Source organism: Lissotriton helveticus, chromosome 9, assembly GCF_964261635.1.
Source record: "Lissotriton helveticus chromosome 9, aLisHel1.1, whole genome shotgun sequence".
NCBI classification, from domain to species: Eukaryota; Metazoa; Chordata; class Amphibia; order Caudata; family Salamandridae; genus Lissotriton; species Lissotriton helveticus.
In genome coordinates this window covers 134441518-134468717 of record NC_136070.1, presented here as the reverse complement: position 1 = coordinate 134468717, position 27200 = coordinate 134441518, and the positions used below count along the sequence as shown (strand labels likewise).

Here is a 27200-nt window from a genome sequence, read left to right as displayed (position 1 = left end):
CCCCCTCCTGTTCATAGCACGACAGGTGTTGCCAATCAAGTGAGTCTCCTGAAGGAGAACTATATCTTGAGAGAGACGTTTCAACAGCTGCAACACAACACTACGTTTTATCCGATCCCCCAAACCATTCACATTCCAACTCATCAATTTCAGCTCCCTACCCCCCATCCCGGAAAGGAAGAAGATCCAACCCCTGGTAGAATACAGCACCTCTTTCAAGAAGAATAGATAAATGTTGCCTTGCAAAATGAAACAAACTGTCCCCAACAAAACTCTCAACCCCCCCCCAGCAACAACCTGTTACAATACCCCCCACCCTGCACCCCTGCGTAACACCAGGAAACCACCCGAACTTGCAGTGTGCCTGTCGCCCCCCCATCTAACTAAACTACAAGAAGAAACACAGAGGAGGAAAAGGACCCGCTACTGACCCCACAACCCCCGGAATATAGAAATTCAAGTCAATTGTCAAGGTTATCGAACCACAGTTCGAGGTCAGCAAGAGACCTCAGGACATCATCCGCTGGCACTTATTCTTGGTCTGTCCGTCCTCCCTCCGCTCCACCAGGTTGGCCCTCCGGAGTAGTCTGATTCAGTAAAGTATCAAGCCAGTCAGCCACAACATCTGGAGGATCGAAAAAATAAGTCCGCTCTGCATGTTCAACTCGTAACTTGGCCGGAAACAACATGGCGTATTTGAGACCCATATCTCGCAATCGTCTTTTCACACCCATAAAGCCAAGTCTCTGTCTCTGGACTGATTGAGAGAAGTCCGGATAAAAACTCATCGTGGTGTTTTCAAACCGCGTAGGGCCATCAGTCCGTGAAGCCTGCAGCACAGTGTCCCTGTCTCGAAAATTGAGGATTCTGGCTATTATAGGACGTGGAGGAGCTCCCTGTTTTGGACGGCCACCCGGGACCCTGTGGGCACGTTCAATAGTAAAGAATTTACTCAGTCCCTTGGGTGCCAGGTGGCGAGTGATTAAGTCCTCCACGAAGAGGTCCGCGGCCCGATCCTCCGCTTTTTCCGGAACCCCTATGATGCGGACGTTGTTCCGGCGAGCCCTCCCTTCATACTCTTCGAGACGGCGTACAATGAGATCGCTGCTGTTCTTCAAGCGATCGACGTCTGTCTGCAGTTCCGTAACATCACTCGTTAGGCTGGACGTCTTAATGTCCAAAGACTTGACTTTTTCATTGGTTTTGCCCAAGTCCACACGGATCAGATTCACATCAATCGCCACGGTATCGAGCTTATGGGCAAGGGCCTCAATTTGGTGTCCCAATGAGGATTTGATGCCATCAATGGCGGCCATGACGTCTTGTAGAGTCGGTTCGGTCGATGATGTAGGCTGCTCCTTCGTGCCGGCCCCCCCGGGAGAACCCTTCACCTGGGTATAGCGATCCATATTGTTAGATTGCATGGAGCCACCTCGACGAGTGGTCTTAGACTTCAGCTTGTCCCCATCAGGTTTCCCCGCCATTGGCGGAGACGGGTCACTGTGGTTCTGTGGAACCGGACAGGAAAAATGGCGACCCCGGGTCCCGTCGGGCAATAAGAACCCAAAACTGTGGGCACGAATCAAAGGTTCCGCATATCTGGCGAAAACAAGCGGTATAACAGGTGCAGTAGGCCCAATCGTTCTCTGCGAACCCAGGGATAAGCTTATTCGCGGTCACCAGTCACTCCGGAATCAAAACCGAAAGTGAAACCAATCAGACCGGTCACACCCGTCTTCTGTAGGCCGCTGTTGTTCAATTACAGATCGGGCAGCATGGCAACTCCACCGCCGGGCATCATGGAGGGATAGGCCGCGATCTTCAAGGCGCCACAACTTCGGATCCCGAGGTCCAATTTGGAATCCGATTGCAGATTTTGCCTCATGCGTGGTTCGTCTTCACGAAGATAGCAGTGAGAAGCAGGATAAAAGACAGGATAATTGCGGGAGGTTGCGAGGGTCTCGGGAGCCCTAAGCTCACGCGGCCATCTTGGTTGCGCGCGAAGCTCCTCCCCCATTGCTGACATACTTAAGGTCTTGACCAGATTTTATTCTGACCCAAATTTGCCTAGTGACCTTTAAATCTCACATTTTAAAGGGCATTATGGAGAATAGTTTACTTGTCAGACTTAGGGTAGTTTTCTCCTAAATATTTTGCATTCAAACTCCTATGTTGCTGAATTCGTTTATGTTGGATTTAGGACTCTGTTCACTTTACCTCTGCTAACCAGTGCTAAAGTGCTTGTGCTCTCTCCCCTAAACATGTTAACATTGGCTTTTTCCTGATTTAAATATTTAATTTGCTTATAAGTCCCTAGTAAAATGATAAACCCTATTCCCAGGGCCTGTAAATTAAATACTACTAGTGGGCCTGCAGCGCTCATTGTGCCACACACTTAAGTAGCCCCTTGAAACAGGTCCGAGGTCTGCCATTGCATCTTGAATGCAGTTTTAAACTGCCAATTCGATTTGGTAATATAATTCCCTTGGCAAGCCTTAAACTCCCCTTTTATTGCAAATATATCACCCATAAGGTACTCCCTATGAAGCCCATAGGGCAGGGTGCATTGTAATTAAAAGATTGGACATGTACTGTTAAGTTTTATATGTCCTGATTGTAAAAAATGAATACATTTGTGAGGCCTACCTGTCCCAAAGGATAACATTGGGTTGCCCTATTATGTTTAATAAGTGCAAACTTTTGATTAGGAATAGGTAAGCATTTTGTCTTTGGTGTCTGAGAAATTGTAATTAAAAATCCTCTTTAATGGTAATGTTAGATTTTATATAGAAATTTTGAAAATGCCACTTTGAGGAAGTTGGCATTTCCTACTCTATTTGGTGTCTGCAGCCTGCTTCTGGATCACATGACTGGGTGTAGTTGGCATTTGGACTTTGTTTATTCCTCTCAGACAGCCACACAATGGAGGGATTAGGTGTTCCTGGATGGGCCATCAACTGGCAGGATGGGTGAGGGTAGAGCTGGACACAGCTCCACTCACAACGGCATAGGCTGAGCCCTGCCTTCATTCACCAGGTATAAATATTGGACTCTCAGACACAACTCTTTGTTCACTTTCTGGCTGCAGAAGGATTCTAAGAGGACTGCCTCCTGCTGTGTACTCCACAGGACTGATTTGCTGCTGGGAACCTGCCTTGAATCTTCAGAGGCCGGTCCTGCTTCTTGAGCCCTGTATCATCACCATCACCCAGGACTACGAGAGTGACTACCAGGGCTAGTTTGGTGACTTCGAGTTCCGTGCCTCAGGGACAGAAAACTTTCCTTCCATCTGAAACCCACACCTGGACCCATCCTGAGTGAGTCCTAACCCTCCAAATGGTGCCACTCCGGTCTTAGACCCTTTGCAGTGGTGCTAGAGGTGCCCAGATAGCCAAAATCCAAAACTCGGTTCTTAGAAAGTTTTTGGCTAAAATCCGTTTTTGAGAACCGAGTGAAGACAGGGGCAACCTGCTCATCTATCTGCCCTAGGTGCCTCGCCAGTCGGCCCATGCCGATTGAAGGAGGCTGCCCGCCCTGCTACTTGCCTTCGCTCTTACCATATTTTTTTATACAACTGAACAAGGACCATCATTCACTTGAATACAGCATTTCGAACCGTATTCTTACTCGCTCTGTGGACTAACCACGGGAAAACACCTTTAAAAAGCCCCAGGCTTGCAAGTCAATAAGGGGCAAAACACTTTTTAGGGATTCTGTTATACTAACAATCTCCTCCAACCCTTGAACTTTGATTTTGCAAAATAAAAACCAGATGTTTATACTACAAGAATTTTTCCGATTTATTATGAATACACCCACTTGTCCTGGCACATTCTCGCAAGTTCTAAATTAGGCTCTAAGTGCAAACATAGAAAGCTTCACCACAACTTCATCCATCAGCTCACGACAATGACTTTCCCTCCTCGGACACAGCCTGCAGTCTTGCTCCACTGAACTTTACTGTCACAGTACATTTTCTTCAAAATGTCTTCTAAGTCCAAAGGTAAGTGCCGACTGGGCCCAATCCACTATTTGTATCCAAACCACGCTCCATCGCGGGCGCCATATTTTTCGAATATGTGACTAGATGTCTGTGGTTAGTGCTTTGATCTTTCCAGCACTAGACTTTACCTAAAACTTTCAAAATTCATAACTCTGGTTCTGCTTATTGGATTTTTGTTGTTTTGGTGGCAATTTATAAAAATGTATTCTATTTGTCTAAATTGGTGTGGGATTTTTACTGCTGTTTGTGTGCTGCATAAATACTTCACACATTGCCTCTAAATTAAGCCTGATGGATTTTGTGCCAATCTACCTGAGGGATAAGCACAGGTTAATCTAGTGGTTCACCCTGACCAGGATTGTGGCTGTTGCTTGAGGAGAGATCATCCTCCCAACCTCTTCAACTAACAACTCCATTTCTCACAGAGAGTTCAAAAATGGGTCAAGGCATCGGTTAATCTCAAACTTTAAAGTATAATATTGGGAGTACTAACATGGAATAAGCTATCATTTAATCTACACACTTTAAAGCATATTATTGGGAGAAAAAATACGATGCAAGCTATCAGATGCATGATCTTCAATAGAATATCATCATCCTTGTTTGCAATGCACTCTGGTTTTCCTCTTTATTTTGCTGAGAAAAGAAGAGAGTGCTGATGATTCCAATTGGGGTAGCTCAGTTCCTCACAAGAGTCTAGGTTACCCTTTCCTCTTAGAGGCCGAGGACATGAAAACTGTGTACCCTGTTATAAAGTAAACTCACTTTACTTTGTCACAGGCTTAATGTTCGAGTGCATCTGGAAGCCCAACCTTTTCATTCCCTGTTCTTCTGAGACAGTGCTGGTACTAAAATGGATTCTCGCTTCAGACCAGGCCGCAGAAATGTGAAGCACCATTAATTGTGACGGTTTATGCAGAATCAGCAAATAATCTCTTAATTGTGCTTTTTCCTCCTATTCAACAGTCATGATCTCTCACCAATATGATTTTCACATCGAATGCCTTATATAAGTGTTACGAGGTCATAGAAATTGCAGAAAATGTGCCTTACCAACACCAATAACATAAGACATTTATGGTGCTGCTAGTGTAATATGTTCTCTGCCACAGGTCCTACTTCCGTGGGAATGGATTTCGCCTTACATGGATTTGAGCATGTGTACGGGTTACCCCAGCACACAGAAACACTTCAGCTTCAAAACACCAGGTACCTAAAGACCCATCAATTTTGAATTCCTTGTTGGAAAACATTTCTTTGAACGCCCTGCATGTGTTTTCTGCTGAATTTGATCTAATCAAAAATGGTTTTGTACAGGGGGTTTTCCTATACAGTTTTAAAGTCACTTATGTTGTATATGACTTTATGTGCAGATGTAGTAATGCTCAGGTCTGATCACACAGGCTGTGCTCAAGCGGTGTCTGTGATACAGCTCTAGCATTGATTCCACTGCTCTGAAAGTCCTGGCGAAGCACAAAAAGACTGTTTGCCAATAGTCACAGTAGTCCTACGCCATTAATATCCATGATTTTGGACTCTCTGCAGATCATTGTGACCAACACCCTAGGCAGAAATGGAGGTCTGCAAGATATAATAGACCTGCTGTGAATTCACATTTGCCACGTGTTGTTGTAAACCCTTTCTCTTACAAAAAACAATTTGGCACAATCCAAATGAAACATCAAGGGGAGCATGCCACAATCTGCCGCCATCTCTTTCCTCTGCTGCCCAGAGATCCCACTTTGCGAATGGATGCCGACTCCTTTTGACAGTAGGTCATCTGTCAGTGGTTTGCCACTGCAGGAGTCAGCTCAAACCATTAATACATTTTTTGCTAGTGTTTAGTAGGAAGGAATGCCTCTTTATCATCCCATTTTTCTTTCCGATTTGAAAGGTTTTGTGATGTTGGCACAGTAAGTAGCACATTAGTACCTTATAAACTGGATTTTTTGGACTTGCAGAGCTTGCCAGTTTGAGAATAGTTTGCCCAGACCAATGGTTGTGTGAGTGCTGAATCTCCAGTACATCCGGCCCTTTATCCTTAAAGCATTTCAGGAAGACCCAGCTAATGTATCTTTAATGGGAGGTCATAGGTGGCACTCCATTCATGTACCTGTGCAGGTCCAAGGCAATGATCTAGAGGAGACTGACGGTCGTCATTAGTGAACTTCTTGGGGAGGTCTAATTATGGTTCTGTTACAGTTCTCTTTTTGGTTTTGTGTTATAGTCATGCCGGATACAGACTTTCCAGGGGCGCAGCGTTTATGGGACCCTTGCTTCACCGCAGTAGCGTACCCGTACTGATTGATGCATTTTCTTGCACTTGCTTGTTGGCTTATTGAAATAAGGGCTGGAACAGGTCAGACCAGGAGTGCCTTGAAGGCATTTGCTCTGAACTAAGACTTGGTTTGTTCTTGCATGCTTGAGGGTATGGGTCCTGTTAATGTATGGAACTAATTGGACCGCTCGGACTACTGCAAGGTTCAGTCTTGGAATCAACCTTTTCTTTTCTGATGGTGCTGAGAAGCCTGGAGGTTCTAGGTGTTTTAACTCCTGGGGTAGGTAGCTCCACAAACATGCTGCTGATGTGCTGTGTGTGCCTTGGCTCCGGCTAGAGAAGCCGTATGAACCTAGATACGAGTAAACAATAAGGAAGCGTGTAGAAAATGATTTACTGTGATAGGACAGGAAGGTAAGTATCCGAAAATGACATACACCATAGCCGGGAACTGTGACCAAGAAGGCAGGCAACTGTTGTCACTGTCAGCCAACCAGGCCTTCTCATTGGCTATGTCGCCAGATACATTTCTTAAGGGTGCTAATTAATTAAATGGTAAGATATCTGCTCACTGCTTACACCATTATTATGTCTGGATTTTGACAGTGCAGCTGTCAGACAGACCTATTGCTTACAATATACATAGAGTGGACCCCTCCCTGTCAACCATTTGTTTTCTTCGTCAAGTCTGTTTTAGTCATTGGCTTGAGACTTTGTCTATCACCTCTTGGCTAAGCTCAGTGTTACAGTCATCTCTCACCTAATGCTATTGGCTTTTTGGACGAAGCCTTCTACCTCCACTTGTGTGCTTGCACTATACTACAAAAAGGACTATTTTACATCAATACTCACCTGTGTCCACTCCTTCTGGCTATAATGTAGTATACTTACAGTGGATACGTTTGCACATTAAACCCAGACCTATTGACTTTACCAATGCTTGTGTCTCCTACGTTCATTTTTCTTGAACCTCTAGCCTCCTGTTTATCAGACCTTTGTGTACACCCAGGTCCCAAGTCTTAAGCTGTTTGCTTTAAGTAACAAAACTATGATCTAGGTTCCAAAGGTGGTAAATGTTTTATTTATGGTTTTCGACCTTGAACCAAAAAGAGTGCCTGGATGGACAATGTCAGATGCTATTTAGAAAGCAAGATAATGTTGTTGTCTGTTTTAGAAGCAAACACAAACAAATTTGAACTGGCGATCCAAGGGCGCTTCTATTGTAGAATCTGTTTGATAATGAGTACAAATCATTTGAAACCTAAAGATGCCTCCCCGTGAATCCAGTTACTTGCAAGGGTGACTTGCATGTGATAGAAACCAGGGCCATCACTTTGAACTAAATTCGTATTCCCTTCCAATCAATAATCATAGGTTGATGAGAGATTTGATGAGGTGGCAATCCCTGGCAGAGATATATTTCTAGAACACATTGATTGAATATGGAAAAGGTTCCTGGTGTTGTGGTATTTATTTGTTATATTTCCGTCTGTACTTATGTCTGTTTATTGTTTGCACAGCTTTTGAATGCAAATGTATTTCCTTGTTTGCTCTGTTGAATCTAGTTTACTTCCACGTGTATTTAACTCTTGGATTTCAGTGCTCAGGTGCCACATACAATACACCCCTGCACTCATCTGACAACGTTAGCTTTCAAGTACAAGCAAAGGTACACTTGCGGCACACAAGTTGGATTCGTAGTCACGACTCACAACACTTGGTGTCTCATAAAATAAGTCATTTTCTATTTTCACATTTAAAAACACATATACATAGTTAATTATTTGGTTTTCAATCTGTATGGATATATAAAAATCAGTAAAAACTGAATCAGCGGAGCCTTCATATGTATTTCTGTCTTTTTCTAGCGATAATGATGCCTATAGACTATACAACCTGGATGTCTTTGGGCACAAGCTTCATGACAAAATGGGTATTTATGGGTCTATTCCCCTTCTCATGGCACACAAGTCTGATAGGACCATCGGTGTATTCTGGCTGAATGCTTCTGAGACATTGGTGGAGATCAGCACAAAAGCCACAGTAAAGGTAAGCATTATTAGGTTATAAGGTAGAGTTTACTGAGAAATGTTAAAATGTAATTAACAATTATGTACTACATACTATAGAGTTGTGTACCCACGATGTATGGATACTAAAGCAAGCAAAGAAAAGTATGTTCCCACCCCTGGGTGGCATTACATAAGTGGGCTAATATTATAGGGTCCAGGTGCCACTCTACCGGCTGCACCACTAATAGCTACACTCTTGCTTCTATATCACACATACCAGAGGACATAGAGGTTGGACTGGAAATATTATGCCATTCACAGCCTCACTTTAACCCAAAAGAAGAAAGAGAAATGCTGGAAAGGGAGACAGAAGGAGGAACAGAAAAATAGGGAAACATTTATTAAGCGGGAACGCAGGGTTGGAAAGTAACCTGTAAGAGTGAGAAAAAGAGACAGGAAGTGTAGGGTGGTGGAAGATACAGACGTAGTTTAGTCAAGCCTGGGAAGCTTCGTAATGTAGCCACCCTGGTATATGGAAGCACTGGTAGTGGGCTTCTAAGAAAAGGTGTGGTCCCTTAGACATGGCACCGTTCAAATGGATCTCTCCTACTATTATTTTTTAACCCCTCTTATTCTATCTTAATCCATCGTGATATAGAGTTAAACAATGATCATCATCTTTAATCCACAAATTCCACTGTTGAACCTGGATTTAATGAATACACCTCAGATTCCAGTTCTCCTCTTCCTAATCTTTTTGACCTGGCCACTTTTCCTGATACCTCCATCAAGGGACATTTGCTCCCCTTGGTTATTAAGTCTTCCCACCTCATGCCAGTAAGAATAAAACCCAATAAAACACTACTCACTTCCTGTGTTCTTGGAAGACCTCGGGCTTGATTTAAAAGTTGGTGGTATGTATACTCTGTCGCAAAGGCGGCAGAGTATACATACCGCCAACATAATGGTCTGTTCGCCTAATTTATATGCCAGAAGATCTTAGGTTATAAATACCTTCCTAGATACTGCTTTTACTAAAAAAATCAACATATATATTTCTATACTAATGAATACATGTATAGCAATTATTATTTATGGTTTAGGAGTAGATTGTTTTATTGAGAGGAAGCACATATTTCACACAGTTGCAAACATTGTTCATAAGGTACCAAAAACTCTTCACAGAAATAACCTAACTAAAGGGGCCACCATTATCATTATATTCTCAACCTCTGTGATATTACACCTAATCAGGGAAGCAAGGGAAGGAATTAAGGAGCTGATGTAGGAATAGGAAGGGAGACAGGGTAAAGTGGAGGGCTGTCACCACAATCAGGAGCATACATTTCTTCAAAGCCGCCGGCCAGCCTTTGTCAAGTAGGGCAAAAAGTAAGAAGCTGCAAATTGTAGGTTTTCTGTGAGATCCATCTAAATAGAAAGTCTAGGTCAACTTTCTGATTTAAGTCCGTCGATGATGGATTGTATGGCATTCATATAAGAAAAAATGTGCATATTGTCATGCCAGACCTTCATTCTCGCGGGATTTCTCATAGCTGCTTTTAAGTCCGAGTCAAGTCATAAAGCTTTATTCGGAACATAAAAAACATGTCCATAAAAGCACATACAGTTACAAAAGCAAACATTTCATTAATTAAAAAAGAAAGAATAAGAACACATGATACATTAATTATCCAGTGCGGGATGGAATAAATAATTAAGAAGAGAATTAAAAACACATACTTTTCCTAACACCAATAGCCTTTAGTAGGAAAGTACCCGTAAAAAAGCAAATGTCCGGATGATGCATATTAAAAAGCAATTTCATAGATTCAGTAATTGTTCTTACTCCAAATCTTTTCAGGATGGGCTTTAGATAGATTTTCCGTAATTCACTATACAATTTGCAAGAAAAAAGAAAGTGCATAGTACTCTGTTCTGTCTTGTAATCACAAGCACAGGGTCCTATAGGGCGTATTTTTACATTAGGACACGCAACCAGATAATGTACTATTCCCATCCTCATTCTGGTAAGTACAAACTGGTGTGAGACTCTGGTCACCTGTATCAGATAAGGATGAAATCCAATAAACTCATTCAAGCTATTGTACAGATTACAGGTAGGTAGTTTTGATTCTTCCAAAGCACGCCTCTCTATACAAAAATTCATAAACATAGTTTTCAAATTTGATTTGGAGTTATCAGATGCACAATACCGATCATTAATCACATTGTATCCAAAGACCTTTTGAAAGTTTTCAATGATGTATTTAATCGAGGGGATCTTCAGGTTCTGGTCCAAAGAGAGGCAATCCTCGATAATAGCTCTGTTCAATGAGGTGCCTTCATTTAACCAAACAGATCGCCACAATAATAGGGGTCTTAACATGATTAGATCATTCAAAAAATGGGTTCCCGTTTCCTTATGAACCAAGATGTTGGAGGTAGATTTGGGTAAACACAGGAGCCTTTTCAGGAAGTTATTCTCCTCTACCTGTAGGCACCTGGTTGGTGTCACACCCCAAACTCCTGCCCCATAAAGGGCGGCAGATAGACATTTAGATTGGAATTTTTTTAGCATATCAGCTATGCGTCTATTCCCCAACTTCTTGGCAAATACAAAAACCCCATTGGCACTTCTAATCATCTTGGTTTTAACTGCTTTGTGTTCAATATCCCAGCTACCATTTTTTGAGAAATTAATCCCCAAATAGCAGAAGTTGTCTACTTTTAAAACCTGTTCGCCTTCTATAAAATAATGAGTCAACTTTCGTTTTAGCTCGGCCTGGACCACACTCCATCACATAGGTTTTAGACCTGTTGATCACCAGTTTCCTGTTTTTGATGAACTGGACAAACCTGTCCATCAAACGTTGTAGGCCCAGGGGAGTCCTGGACAGCAGCACAGCGTCGTCCGCATAGAGTAACACAGGGATGTAGCTGCTTTTAAGTCCGAGTCATTCTTACAGATGCCTACACCTGAGCTTTATTGTGTTTTGTCTCCACCATCTAGGAAGAGTAGTACCCTCCGGTCGCCCCTTTATAGAGAACCCCTCAATGAGGCTGCTGCTCGCATGCCTTGGCTCATGGCGATTTGGATCTCAAAGGACTACTGAAACCAAACCATACCATTGATAGAGGGAACACCTCTGGCTTTAAGCATAGATGCCTTTCACACCACCTTGGCGTGGACAGAGCCATGGTGCTGCCCAAACAGCATGAAGCTCTGATCACGGTGGTGTCAGTAGCTACTGAGGGGAATCCCAGGATGCAGATATTAGCAGCTCCTTCCTCATTATCAAGCTTTTAAATCTTATTGTCCAGTCGAATTATATCTGTCTCCTTGTTCCTATGCAAGAGTTTTGGGAGTGTCTATCTTATTGTGGGGATACAGCACATTGTTTTCCACTGTTTTCACAGCTGCCTCCCCACCAACAGCCATGGACTCCACTTTCACAAACCACACTTACAATACAGAAGTTGATTTTTCCATTTAGTCTAATTTCATTATAATTGTTTCAAGGGCATGCAACATCTCTTTCAGTGCTTTAGCCAAATCACTTACAAAAGACTCCTCAATTTACTTCCTCCTTGATTGAAAAAAACATGTTCTCTTCATTTCATTGCCCAAACAGCCATCTCCTGATAACTGTTCCTTTCTGTTGAACTTAAAACACAGAAATTAATTTGATGTAAATTAAAACAATGTACTGATTGGAGACTTCAAACCTTGGATTATTGTGTCTTTACTTCAAGTCAGATATACAGTCTTTAGCAATGTTACTGTAAAATGAAGATTATATTTTTATCTAAACACCTCAAAAAAATGTTGTCATAGTTTTGTACTTGTAACATGACTTTATTAAGTATTTTTTATAATCCTTTTCATTGACATTTCAACTTTAAGATTATAACAATATGGCTCAAGAATACTGTTCCATTTATAGTTATAACTAACGTCTTACTTCTTAATATACATCAGTTTTACACTGCACAATCCGGTCATATTCTGAAAGCTCTTGGTTACTTATCTCAGTGAAAACTACAAAACAAAACTATTTGTTAAACCTATGCCAAGTGCTCATGAGAACTTGCAATCATCAAGCCTAAGACAGTGCATGTACTGTACAGTCAGGCAATGTATTTGAGGACGCAGCACTTAGTGCATGGATGGGCGCTCTGAAGGCCTGTACCATGCTAGGGTTTCTGTGGTCGCGGCCAACTTGAGTTGTGTTACGCGATCAGTGTGGATGGTCATACAGGAAACGCAGAGACAGGACTGGAGGATTCTGTACTTAGCAAAGAATGTGAGACTTTGACTTAGTCGTGTGATAAGCTGATGCCATGAGTAACAGGAAAGGGAGTTGCAAAACATGGTTTGTCAGGGAACTCTGCCTGAGGTCCCCAATCTAAGATGGAGATGGGTCTTATCCTTTCTTGTCACTACCTGTATGAATCACGTGTAAAGAGACTTTTACTTGTAATGGCTACATTACAACTTATTCATTCCTTTATTTTTCGTTGCATTCATCGCCGTTCTGCTACTATTGTTGTCCCTGATTTTGCTCTTTACAGTTAGGTCTTCTTTTGGATCTCCTGCTGGATGTTTTTGCTTGGCTTTTTTTCCTTACCTGATGTCATGGGAAGGTTTGTGCCTTGCTATAACATTTTTCCTTAATCTTCATCTTCAGTCATCAACTAGAGGTCTGCCAAGGAGGTTTTTTGCCTGTATGGCGTATTCCTCCTAGGTCCTGGGTAGCTGTGGCACAGAGCAGTCAGGCTTAACTCAGAGGAAAACAATTGTAAAGCATTTATCAGTGCCAAGACAGGCAATAAGTAAGAAATGCAACACAATAAATGCCACTACAATTTATTTTACAAAATAGCCTTTATTTATATCTTTAATCAGACACCAAAACTACAAAAATCTGATGAAGGCAACGAGAGTTATGTTTTTTTAAAGGTTTCCATAAATCACTGCAATTGCCTCATAAAGTTTTGTAACTCACTACTTTCAACTTGTAGCGGTAGTCTATGAGCCTCAAAAGCGAGGGTCCTGACCAGAGTCAAAGTTTCAGGCCTACTATGTTGGATGCAGGGGCTGGGTTGGTCTCAGTCAGTGGGGTCCTCTGCAACTTGGTTCCTGCGTTGGTCTCAGCGTCGATGGACAGGTGCAGTCCAGCAGTCAGGTGGGAGCCTTGTTTTTTTACTGGAGTTTTAGATTACCTACGAACTATTGCTAGTGTATATGCCTGTGATTCTGTGCCAAAAAAGTTATCCTTTAGCTTCAGGCTCAGACGTTACAGTTTTGTTGGAACAAACTGCACCAGCAAAGGGTTCAGGACGTGGGGGCACTTTTTGTTGGCTAGGACTCAATCTCATGGGCTGCAGCAGCTGAATCCAGGGCAAGTCCGGTGGTAGCTGGCCAGCTAGGCCCTTTGCAGATGCAGGGTTTCTTTCTATTCTGAGTCCCTGAACCTTAACAGGAGGCTACCCAACTAGCCTTAGGAGTCTACTCACTGGTCCTTGGCACGTGTGAGGAGCAGGTCCAGCCCTTAGGGTTCTCTCTCTATTAAGTCAACAGCAGGAGCAGTTCTTCTCTTTCTGAAGGCCTGTCTTGGTTCAGCAGGTGCAGTCTATCGTAGTGCAGACTTTTGTTCTAGAGTCCACAGGTTCAGCGGGTGCAGTCTTTCCTCTGTTCTTTCAGAGCCCAGTAGTGTTCGGAGTGTGGTAGCCAGGGGTGCCACGTTTTTGCTAAATTTGAGTTTGTGGGGAGGAAGGCTTCCATAAACATGAGGGCAAAATTCCCACGGGAATTCCTATCCCCTCTTACATCACTTCCTTGTGGGTCTGGAACTAAACAATCTCACAGGGCATCTCTCTGCCAAGATCCAAGATCTGGTGGGAGTTTCCTGTTCCTGGCTCCACCCCGAGTCCGCGAGTCTGATGGCGATTATCGTTGTTGGCGCGCTGCTGCTCCCTGCTGAGGCGGCTCACTGCGCTGGGGTTTCTCACCGGCGGCTGCAATTGCTGTAATGCCTGCTGCGGTGACTGGCCACGGGTGATTGTTTACGGGCTGCCTGCTACACCGGTGTTCTTCGATATTTGGGGTGCCGCTTGTTGTTAACTGCCGGATGCGGCGTTTGGTGAAGCAGCGCTGAAAATCCCCCGTCATTCCTAACAGCCGCGGAGATTCACTGCTGCGGAGTTGCTTGAGCCTGAGCCTTAAACTGTTGAGGTGAGGAGTGCTGCTTCAGACTTTAGAGACGAGAGACGATAGACGAACTGTGCACGGGTACACTGTCTCAGGCATAGATACATTCCTCTTTCATCCCTGATAGCTTTGTTCCACACTGAAAATTGGCTAACTTCACGAGTGTCTATTGACAGCTGCACGCTTTCCCCTCGTTTTCCTCACTGCAACGCCTGAACTGTTAATATTGGCATTCTGACACTTACCTCGTCATTTCATATAATTTGTGCAATACTGTATGACAATTCTAACTCTAATTTCTACAATTCAGCAAGCCTGCAGACTGGGGGAACCTTACGTTTGCGTAATGTCTTTGAATTTTGGCTTGGGTTAGCTTTATTAGCTGCTTGGTGCACAGCGGATAGACAGTTCACACAATTGTGCGCCTTCGGATGAACTTTGAGAAATCTGAGAGAGGTCCTGCTGGCTGATTTCTTCTCGTTTTGGGGGGAGACATACTTACTTGGAGGGGGGAGGCGAGGAAGCCCCCATTGCAGCCGCCACCGCCAGGAGTCAATCTTTGCAGCCTACAGCGCCGCCGCCTTGGGACTACATCTCCCGGCAGCCTCAGCGGCGGCGCTGCACTCTGACTGCACGAGAGCGCCAGGAGGCGCCTTAAAGCAGCGCTCTGCTCCGCTCCGCGGGACGCCGGGCGAAGCCCGGGCAAAGGGCGGGCCCTCTGTGGCCCTCAGAGGACCCAAGGAGGACGGGACGGGCCACCCCATTTGACTCTATTACTGGTGGAGGTATTGTGATGCTTCAATTTTATTGACTTTATTGACTATTGTTGCGATTTCATTACAATCATAGACATCATGTCCATTTGGAAAGAGCTCAACGCCCTGTGTGGCACAAAGTACGTCCCTGATGCAATAACCTCCCCTATTGCGGCCACTTACTGTGTTATTTCTAATGGCTCACCACGGGACCTAGCTCCTCCTGTAAATAAAGTCCTAAATCAAGTAAACGCTTCGCACCTGGGTCTCAACATTAGAGAGAAGCACGCCAGCGAAATTGACAATGGGAACTATGCAAGTATACCAAATCTGTGCACCAGCGCAACATCATCTTCCTCTAACTTAAAAGCATCAACGGAGGACCCGGCCACTGGCAAATTAGACGACCCTGTCTTGTCCCCCATATTGACCTTTTTGGCCCAAATTGAGCAACTGTTGTTAGCTGTCGTCTCACCCTTGGTCATAAAAATCAACGATTTGGGGGAAAGACTGATCAGCATCGAGGAAGTAATTAAAAAGTATTCCCCTCCAATTAATACAATGGCCATATCTGTCTGCCCTAACCCTCCCATCGTCCCCGAAAAGCATAAGTCTGGTATCTGTAAGAACGGTGAAACTCAAATACAGCCTCCCTGTATACTTACCCCAACAGGCCCCAAAGTAATTTTAAAACCTGCGCTAAAAACTTATACAGTGGCTAGACCCGCTCCGGTAAGAATGCCACGCATCAACTTACCTCCCGAAGCCGCCCCATATGTGTCTGTCCTTTCTGGGGTCCCTGCCCTCAGCCAGGGTACACACGAATCCCAGCAGGACCTGCTAAATAAGGTCATTTTTTGGCTACAAAACAATAGACCTTTGCCACCTGAGCTAGATGGTGGTATCCTGAGTGTCAGGAGGGTGGGGTGGTTAGGCACGTTGCCCAAAGACATTGCTGGGGACCTGGTGCTAATTAAATTTAAAAACAGGAATGTCGTCCCCTATTTACGTTTTTCTCCCTCCAAAGAAAGACTTGGCACTATTCGCATTTGGGATCTGTACGATTTTTACCCGAGCTCCCCACATATTTTCGTCACATAGAACTAACCTTTTAGCCTTTAACGGTTTTGAACCCTTGACAACATTTTTTATTTTTAAGACCCCACCACTTAGAGGCCACTCACAAGTTCGAGCTAAACTGACAGGGTAAGATGTAATTGACAAGTATCCCCAGTATGTATGTATGACTTTTTGTTTTAGAGTTGTTTTACCGACAATGAAACCCTTGGATATTGATTAGCTGATTCGTTATACCTATTTAATATTGTTTTATTAACTTTGTAATGAAATGTTACGGTGTTTATTTTTGCATTGTTGATGCTTTTATGATTTTTTTTACACTAAAATCGAATAAAGCTTATCTGAATCTGTAAAGATCTGAAGACCCCATCTCCTTTGGTCAGAGCTATGGGCACACTCTTGAGATGTGTCCAGTATAATGAGCCTTCCCCTTCCCCCTCCTGGAGAACCAGTTCTTCAACGGGTGCTACTCCTTCTCCAACCAACAGGCCTTTTTTCTCGTTCCTGGAAGCACTTTACATCTCCTGGCAAGAAGGCGACTGGCTGTCTCCAGTGACAACTGCTGTAGTTAATCAGAAACTGCTACTAGAACTGAATGGGTAAACATCGTTGACTTTCTAGAGTCATCTTTATAATAAAAGTTACTTTAAATCCAACTTCACCACAATCTCAGGTTTAATGTAACAATTAATGTATTTGATCACTGAAGTACTGTATTAGGTGGTCCCAAATGGAAGGTATCACTTACTGGCTTGGTTAGTGTAGCAAAGAAAAACCAAATGTGGTGATGGACGGAGCGTTGACAATACAAACACTCACCCCCAGTCAACTGATCTGGGTTTAATCCATCACCGTTCTTTAGCTCACTCCGCCACCCCAGTTCAGACATGGCCATATGCAAATCAGTCTGACCCTGTGCCTCATGGGAACAGTCCAGCCCGAACTGCCAAGCCATGTCTTCCCTGGACCGGAATCAAGCTTCCCAGGACCGGTTTCTGGCATTACAGCCGTCTTCAGCCGGGCATGCTTGACTCCAGTGGCAAAGTGAGCAAGGGACTCACGTCTGAGCATACCCTGGCAACTTAGGGCGAACAAAGAAAAACCAAAGGTGGTGATGGACGGAGCGTTGACAATACAAACACTCACCCCCAGTCAACTGATCTGGGTTTAATCCATCACCGTTCTTTAGCTCACTCCGCCACCCCAGTTCAGACATGGCCATATGCAGTTGCATACCCTGGCAACTTAGGGCGAACAAAGAAAAACCAAAGGTGGTGATGGACGGAGCGTTGACAATACAAACACTCACCCCCAGTCAACTGATCTGGGTTTAATCCATCACCGTTCTTTAGCTCACTCCGCCACCCCAGTTCAGACATGGCCATATGCAAATGCAACTGCATATGGCCATGTCTGAACTGGGGTGGCGGAGTGAGCTAAAGAACGGTGATGGATTAAACCCAGATCAGTTGACTGGGGGTGAGTGTTTGTATTGTCAACGCTCCGTCCATCACCACCTTTGGTTTTTCTTTGTTCGCCCTAAGTTGCCAGGGTATGCTCAGACGTGAGTCCCTTGCTCACTTTGCCACTGGAGTCAAGCAAGCCCGGCTGAAGACTGCTGTAATGCCAGAAACCGGTCCTGGGAAGCTTGATTCCGGTCCAGGGAAGACATGGCTTGGCAGTTCGGGCTGGACTGTTCCCATGAGGCACAGGGTCAGACTGATTTGCATATGGCCATGTCTGAACTGGGGTGGCGGAGTGAGCTAAAGAACGGTGATGGATTAAACCCAGATCAGTTGACTGGGGGTGAGTGTTTGTATTGTCAACGCTCCGTCCATCACCACCTTTTTTTTTTTTTTTTTCTTGGTTAGTGTAGCCCCATGTTAGCCAGTAAGACTACCAGCCTTGCTATATAGAAAATAACAATTATTTTTTCACTGTCACAACATTTAAACATAAACGTCCTTCTTTTTAATATTGAGAACTCTGGCTTATGGCTTTGTTAGGCCTTCCGTAGTGGTGACTTTGAAAAAAGGGTTATTTTGCCATGTCGAGTTTGCAGTTCAAAAGCGGTCCGAATAGGCTGCGTTGGCAGACCTTGAGCCATGTTTTCACTTTCTCACTGCAAAGGTGGCACAACCAGTGCTCCAGCTCACTAGTGACATGTAACTTACCAGCCCTGGGCTCACCTGGTACCATATGCTAGGTACTCCTAGGTCATTTTCTCATGCCAATTAGGTGTTAAAACAATTGCACATACATTTTGAGGGGGAAAGGCACATGCACTGGGGCAGGGAGTTGAAAAGCCAACAGCACCAGTCCAAATATTTAAGGGGTGACCATGCAAAAAGAGTTTTTTCCTTACAATTACTATCCTTCATTTTCTCTATTTCTGCGGGAAACAGGTTTTTATTAATGCTGTGTTTTCAAAGTGGTAAATTGCTTGGTTTTTCTTTAAACTTCCTAGTCTTCAAAAACCTCAGAAAAAGAGCTCAATGGCTGCACTGATCTTGGTTCAGTATCTGGTTGTTCAGTATCTAAAAATTACGCTTCACCCCACGTGGTTCCACTGCTGAGGAACCACAAAACCCAAACTGAAACCAATACACATAAGGGGAGCGAACCAATATACAAGAATTTTCCTAAAGGTTCATTTCATAAAAAGTTAAACAATTTCACTGACAGTTCTTTTCATCAAATATTCATTACTGCCCATCAAGTACGTACATTCTTTTTTAAGTTCAGTACGAGAGAAGAGCCCTAATGCGGTATCCAATTTTTTTATTTTTCATTCTTCAGGTATCGCAATCCAGCCCAGCCAACGTGTTTCATCCTGAAAAGGACTTCATCAGAGTTTATGTAATCCTGTATCTACTTAATGGATAATAGGGGCCGAGACAAGTAAAGTGGTGGAATAATATTTCCCTCCCAAATGGCTCTTTATATAACCCTGTACCTTCCTACTGAACAATAGTGGACCAAAAAGTAAAGTGTTTGAACAAAAAATCACTCCCAAGTGGGTCTTGCACAATTTAACAGTAGAGTAAAGCGGTTGATCAAAAAAATCACTCCAAAGAGGGTCCTGCGCAGTTTAGCAGTCAAACATGTCGTATCACCAACCTGAAAATTCCTCGAATATTTGATAAACAATGTATTGTATGCTGCATTCTGCCTGCTGCTTAGCGTAAGTGCAATGAATTGCAAACACGCATACAACCAAATTCTACCACGTTTTACGTAATGTACACTCAGAGTTACTACACAACCATCTCCCCCTCCATCCCTCACAGTACAAATGTTTTGTGCTAAGGTCCCCACTCTATAAAGACTGATCATCCCTTTGGAATTCGTGGTTCAAGGGACTTCTGCATAAGATATTGTCTCTTAGTGTACTCCACTTGTAAGTGCACCATATTGCATTTTTCTGTATGCAATTAAAGTTGACCTGCATGATCCATTAAGGTCTAAACGGTATTAACCTGGTACTTACAGTGCACTGTGAATCCTCAAGTGAGATTATCACCCAATGGTACTCAAGACCGACCTGCCTGAGTTTTTCTGGACCTTTTCCTGACTGAATAATGTAGCTCCTCTGCTCAGGCCACACTTCCAGATTTACATTTTGCTCAATTCACCTCTTCTGTGCCCAGTGCAGCAGAAAAACACATGTATAAATTGATCAATAGAAGCCACTTTGTTTGAGGGTGATGCTGGGATAGTCACAGACATCGGTCAAACTTGATTAGCTAAATGCTTTTAACTCCAGCACATTGTTTTTTATGTGGGAGGTTCGTCTGCTTACATAATATTTCTTTCACAGCATACATTGTCCAGTGATGCTCCAGAGAAAAAGAAGCAAAGAGTTGTTCCTGAAACAGACGTGCGCTGGATGTCAGAAAGCGGCATCATTGATGCCTTCCTTCTGCTAGGACCTTCCCCTGTGGATGTTTTCAAACAGTATGCGCAGCTTACAGGTAACGAAAAGGCAATGAACTATCACAGCTACGGTTTGTCACTTTTGCATTGAGACGTATTTAGCTCCAAAAGGTTTGGACTATAATAATGGAAAGATGCAAACGACTATCTGGTCGTCAGTCCACACTATGCAGTTTTACCAGCTAAGATTTCTAGATCTGCTTGCTAAGCATAATCAACATTATGACCTATGAAGTGGTTGGAGCCAGCTTTCTTCTTTGTAATCCATCATCATGTGTAGTGTTCTTAGATAGTGATGCAAACAGCAGCTATGTGGTCTTTTACCCCTGACAAGTAGTAAACTTCCTTGGTGGAAAGGAGTGGGAAAGGGGTTTGTGAATGCCCACAAATATGATTGTTTGTAGGTGGGTGTGCATCCAGGGCATTCCTGCCCTCGAACGTTCAGCGCCCACCGCAGAGTAGATTTACTCATAGACAAACCTCTGTGAGTAAGTCCATTTATGAGTTCAATACCAACGGGCGGTCCCTAATATGATCTAAAATATAATTAGATCTAATCCAGAAACTGCATGTTCCTACTCATGACAGGAGCATGTCAGCAAATATACTCTAAAAGTTGTTTAACGCTGGTAAATCAGGCTACTTGTGCATGGGCCCATAGTTTTAAGAATGAGACCTCAGGTATTTGAGTGTTTCAATTGGCAATGGCTTATTGCTCATGCTTGACATGTCTTCACAGCCATTTGACGTAAATGGTATCTAGCATCGGTATGAGCCTGTGGGACCTTCATTTGCTGAACTCTAATGAGTATGACTCAAGTGAAAGATGTTGCTTTCAGAGCCTCTTCCCATCTATGGAAGTTGTGGCATCTTCCATGGGATCCTCACAGTGTGCCCCCCAGAGAGCTGCTCCTAGGCACTCTCTCAAACTCTTTCAAGCCTCTCCGGTTTAGGCTCCCCACCTTCAAGGGCAGATAGTTTAGTGAAGTTGCAGAAGTTCACTCAGCCACTTGATTCACAATGGAAGCCCGGAACTAGGGACAGAATGTACTAGCCGGCAGGTCGCAACTAGTTGCGCACTAACTTTTTGTGACCTGTCTGTCATTTTGTGATGTGACCTAAATAATTATTTGTTCTGAAGTACTTGTGTTCTTTAATTAGTCCAAGGATGTTGCGATTAGCTAGTTGAATTTCTTTTATTGTGTTTTTTCATTTCTTTAAGGGTATCACTAAGTCACCAGGTTCAAGTTCTCTGTGATTTGCCATTGTTTTGTGCTCATGCATCAAAATAGAAAGAAAGAGTATGAATAGAAAGACGGCTGAACCTGTTTATTCTAAGATCAAATCTTTTCTGGTCACAAGCACAGTCCATTGCTTCTCTTGAATTTGTGACTGGCAAGTGATACATTCTGCCAGTTGTAATCAAAGGAATATTTAAACTTTAATCAAGTGGGGCTCAAAAGTAATAGAAGGTGGTTAGAAAAAGAGAGAATCATTTTAATTGCCTATCATTGTATGATAGTATGGAAAGACACAAGGCTCTTATGTATCAATGTATTTCCCTATAGAGACAGAATGGGTTAAACCCTTCGATACATCCAGCCTCAAGAATCATTAATACATCCATAAATGCATCACTTAAGTATCATCACAGGTATCACAGTGACCCTGTATATGTTCAGGATTTGGCTGTACACATGTCAGTGGTGGAATTGGGATTACAATTTTTGTGAAAAGCAGCCAAGTTGTTTTTTCCACCGACATTTCCCCAGGAAAAAATGACGAAATGATGATCATTTATTCCCATTGTAATTCCAAACATTTATTCCCTTTGTAATTCCCTGTTCCTATGAACTAAAACTCAGAACGCAATAGGAACTTTGCTCCCGGGAAGTATCCATCTTTGTTGTAGTGGTGCCTCCCTGGCACGAAATTCTAAACTGGTTTAACTGCACACATGTAATGAGCTCCTTATAGTACAATTAATTGAAATGTAGGTTTAGATAATAAAATCCTGTAGTCTTTTGCTACCATTTTTAAAATATTTAATTTATTTGGAAATAACATGTTTTGCTACTACCTAATGTAATGGTACTCAGTTTATTGGTATTTGCTGAGAAGCATGAAGAGAGCGGAGAGTCCTGCTGAGATTTGCACTTGTGACCCAAGCTTGATACAAAGATTTTAGCTTTAAGGGCTTAACTCAGCGAACCATCTTGTTTCTTTTGTGGAAAAATAGTCAATAACACATGCACACCTTTGAAAACATAAAAAAAGACCAGAGATGCCTTGAATTAATCATCTGTTATCTCCATTACAGATGGTTGTACTGGATAACAAGTGTGATTGATTGGTGTAATTTAAATTTCTTACTTTTATGTTAGGTACCCAAGCTCTGCCGCCATTGTTCTCCCTGGGGTACCATCAGTGTCGCTGGAACTATGAGGATGAGGAGGATGTGAAGGCAGTAGATGCAGGCTTTGATGAGCATGACATCCCCTATGATGTAATATGGCTGGATATAGACCACACAAATGACAAGCGATATTTCACCTGGGATAAAGTTACATTCCCCAACCCCAGGCAGATGCAAGATGCGCTGCGGGAGAAAAAGCGGAAGGTGAGCGTTTGTATTGTTTATAATCTTTTGTTAGACGGGAGAGGAGTTAAAACATAAGTGGTCCAAAAACAAGAATCAATACTTATGCACAGTTTCTTCTAATTGTTTTAAAGACTTGCCTTGCATCATCATCTATAGTATAGATATCTCTTCAGAGCGCTGGTTTGGCATAGACAACATATTTAAAACACTTACTGGGTGCAGGACTTACTGACCAGATATAAACATCCAGAAATAACAAGAATGTGTTCAACTAACAGGTTGTGAAAGAATATTATCATATCTGAGATTTAGATATTGGATAGGTATAAGAATGCACTACCCTGGATTTCTGAACCAGAGGGAGCAATGAACTATTCCTCACTTCTATGTCTCCTCGGCCAACCATGCACAAATTATTATGATGAATAGCAGGAGACCCCGGGAAAGGGGAATAGGATAAGAGAGAAAACAGAGACACTGGATAGTACCACTCTGACTCATCACTCTGGTAGGTGCTTACATCTAATGATTCGTATTGTATATCTAAAAACAAGATTGATGTCTTTAATACCTCGTCTCCATATTGAATCATTGAACACTTGTTATTGCAAATTATATCCCTCAGGTATCACTATACCTCAGACTCTCTGGGGTATTGGAGGAACTCTGACATGCTTGGAACTAAAACATAAATTATATCTATGTAATTGATACTACTTGGGTTTTGCATACACCTCACTCACTGCGTTCAAGATTGTTTCTCAAACAGTAATATAAACAAATATTCATAAGTCTTATACACGGAACCAATTAACCTTTTTCATAAGATCATATCACTACCTTAAAAACATATTATACATTGAGAATTAACAACAGTCTTTAAAGATGATAAGGATCCTTTACAATCCTCACATAGCTTTAGAACCCACAAATTTGCCACAAAATGTAATTTGATACACTTTCTCTTGAGCTGTACTCTAAATCACTTTCCCTTTGTTTCTGAAACATGACTTAAATCATTTGAATACTTCACTGTGTACAGCTTCAACTTACTATACTAAGCCTTCTCTCTGGCACTCCAAGGAAGCTGCTGTACCCCCTGACTGACAAGTTTCATATATCCTGCCATCCAGAGCCACATTAAACACCCCACTTTTGCCGAGATTACGCCTTGCAAAGTTTACAAAACCAAACATGCCACTTGTGTTTCACTGAGATCCATCAAATGAAACAGCATTCTAAAACACAGACAGGTTCCAATACGCCACACCTTCTGAAAACATAGTGGTTGTTAGGATAAAAAGCTCTCTGAATACATGTAGTTGTCATGTATAACTGCATGGCTATTCATTTGGTTGACTCATAAAACAGAGCGCTTCCAGGCGCTTGAATGACAGATTTTATGGTTACAGGACTGAACACGTTATTGACCATGTATGGACATTTTTACCATTTCACAAATAAACAGCATTTCATGGGGATTTTTTCAAATCAAGAACTTCTCACAAGTTGGCCACAAACTGGAGCCAGGAACCTTATGCCTGTGCTGTGGTATTCCGCGACAAAAAGAGCCAGTCAGAGTCCTAGGCCTTATAATACAGCTCCCAGTTAAAGGCTGCCGCTCCAGCCGAGTAGGGTTGAAGTGCTGCAGTTGCTGATAGGCAATCTAATATTTCTCGTGCCGGGCCTTTTTCACTGACATCCCCCTCTTCATGCCGCCTGCCAAGTTCATTTATGCTAAAGTGAGCAGCTGCTTTGGGTGTGCAAGTACTACAAAATGCCTTAAACCAACAAAACAATAAGACAAGCCTCATTTACTTTTAATCCAGGCATTAAAGGGCTCTAAAATGGATATTGGGAGCCTCGAGCTACTCAGAGTAGCTCGCTATTGACCAGTTGGAGACCCCTTTTCTCTACCATGCAGAAAAGTATACTCCATATTGCCGAAGTGTATGCTGTCATTTCCATACATTATGGGACTTATATGGTTTCATGGGAAATGTAGTTTCTAGATTTTCGTTCAGTCCTCTATGCGTAGTGTGTCCTACAGAGACATGAAGCCTGTCACCCAGCGGCACCAATGTTCTGAGTGCACAGCCAGCATTTTCTTCCCCAGAATGTCCATAGCCCTCGTGAATTCAGAGTGTAACACTTGGTAGATATGCAAGTGCAGAAAGGTGAGTTGGAGCCACAGATTATAATGCTAAGGTGCTCGGAAAATATGGAATAAGGAGTGCATCCAAGAAGGAAGGTTGGGGTACTTCTGCAAATCTCAAACGAGGACCTGGTCAACCCCCTGGTATCATTCAACTGGCTTGGGGCGATACCTTCATCCTGCCTTAAGGCTATGTAAGATGTGAATTTCTTGTATCGAGTAAAAAAGAACAGACCTGCAAACACTTACTGGACCTGGTTCTTGGGAGGATAGAGAATCTTGTGTGTCAGCTGGATGCACACCAGTGTACTGTATCAATCTTTTAGATTGATCTGTAGACTGGATCCTAATCCTTCTAAATGTGCCTGTTAACTGAATCATGATCCTTCTAAATTGGCGACTAGATTTGATTCAGTGGCAGGGACAGCCTAACCATAAAAATGTCACTTGTTCTCCTGGAAGCTTAATATTATAAAACAACAGTTGTCATCAGCCAATGACTAATATAGAAAACATTATTGCAAAGGATTCCTTTGTAGATCTAGGTCTGGTTACCACATTGCCTTAGCAGCTCCACAGGCCAATCACACTCTCTGGCTGTTCACTCTATCATGGTATAGGGTCTCTTCCCTATCTCTCTGACTCTTAGCATGGTAAATAGGAGTTCATGCTCAGGCAATTCGAAAATACAGTTGGACCTGGATATTCCAGCACTACAGGTTTGAAAAGGTCCTCTTCGTTATTTGTGCAGAGATAGATTTCAAAGTAGAAATCTCTAATTAACCCAGTTTATCTTCCCATAATATTATTTTAATATAATATTTTAATATGTAATGCTTTTAATATTTAATACTGTGTCCAGTAGCATTCCTTAAGCATTTCCAAATGAGGTCGCACAATGCTCGTCCCATCAGCGTGTGACCCCGGAGCATGATGGTCGATGTAGTAGGTATCAGCGGGTGCGCTTCTACCCGAGTCTTGAGGGTGTTCACTGGTGTGCTTGCCATCCCTGGACACGTGTTTCTCGGTTGTTACCGCTCGTCAGCAGGGATTAGGCGTGTGCACGGGGTTGCTGCGTGGGCTGCCGAAAATATTTATAGGTCCAGATACCTCTTATGGCGCGCAGGTGCGGAATCTCTTAAGCATTCCTTAAGCAGATAAAAGCACAAATAATAAAATTGCTAAGAGAATTATTATCTGATTAATCCTGTAGGATACATAAGGGCATAGAACGATTAGCTCTAGCTATTGAAATTTAGTCTTTTCATGTATACGTCAGTTAGTATGCTTTCTCCCTTGCAACTTGCATTTTCTGTTTTATCATAATGATTTTTCAAATTAAGGTGGTAATTCTGTAAAACAAATTCTTTGCACAGTTACCCAAAGAAGCGTTCTTCAAAAAGGAGAAATTGACAATCTGTGCTTGTTTTCAGCTCGTTGTTATTTCAGATCCTCACATCAAGGTTGATCTCAAGTATTCAGTCTATGCTGAGGCCAAAGATAAGGGTTATTTTGTGAAGGACAACAAAAACAATGACTTTGTGGGCATCTGCTGGCCAGGTCAGTTATTTTTCTGTTTACTGATTGTGTTGCTTTTTGGAGGAGTAGTGGTTGTATTGAGAAGTGTGTGCAAACACATAGTGACATGTTTTGTTTGATGAATTCAAAGGACTTTAGGTTCCTTCGATGTGAGTAAGACAGACTGCTAGAACAGACTACAGATCCTATTTACTTACTTGTATTTAGAACACCCATACTGTATGGCTCTATCTTATTATTCCATCGAAGAATGATTTGCAGTAAGCTGGTCATCTTCTTTAATTTAATGAACGTGCACAAATAATGGAATGGAATGCCATTCAGACTAATTCCTAGTGGTTAAGATGGATTCAGGCATTGATCACTGCAAGTGTTCCTTGGTAACATATTTTATTTCACTTAACATTTCATATATATCACTGCTCTACCTACAGTAAATATTCAACTTGTATCAAAATCTGGAGAGTGGTTTAACTAGTACAGCAAATAGATGTGAAGTATTAGGGGGCTATATAAAGCAACTGATTAACATAGATATTTGTTAAATAAGATGTATTACTTTAATAATAGCAGCATACTGCAGTTGAAATGTCAATTCTCTATTCCTCTTTAAAAAGTAATTTATAGTG

General features: G+C 42.6%; 1 protein-coding gene across 4 annotated transcripts in view; it reads left to right on the top strand.

Moving 5' to 3' along the window:
• GANC (glucosidase alpha, neutral C) overlaps positions 1–27200 on the top strand; it is a 360817-nt gene that overhangs the window by 124710 nt on the left and 208907 nt on the right. For all 4 annotated transcript variants that reach the window (XR_013600863.1, XM_078659630.1, XM_078659632.1 and 1 more), the window contains 5 exons: positions 5116–5212; positions 8150–8330; positions 20160–20313; positions 22660–22895; positions 26466–26592. Coding sequence is in view for 3 of the 4 variants with exons in the window: in XM_078659630.1 (XP_078515756.1) it covers positions 5116–5212; positions 8150–8330; positions 20160–20313; positions 22660–22895; positions 26466–26592 (795 nt within the window). In the remaining variant the exon portion in view is untranslated. The remainder of the gene's footprint in view (positions 1–5115; positions 5213–8149; positions 8331–20159; positions 20314–22659; positions 22896–26465; positions 26593–27200) is intronic.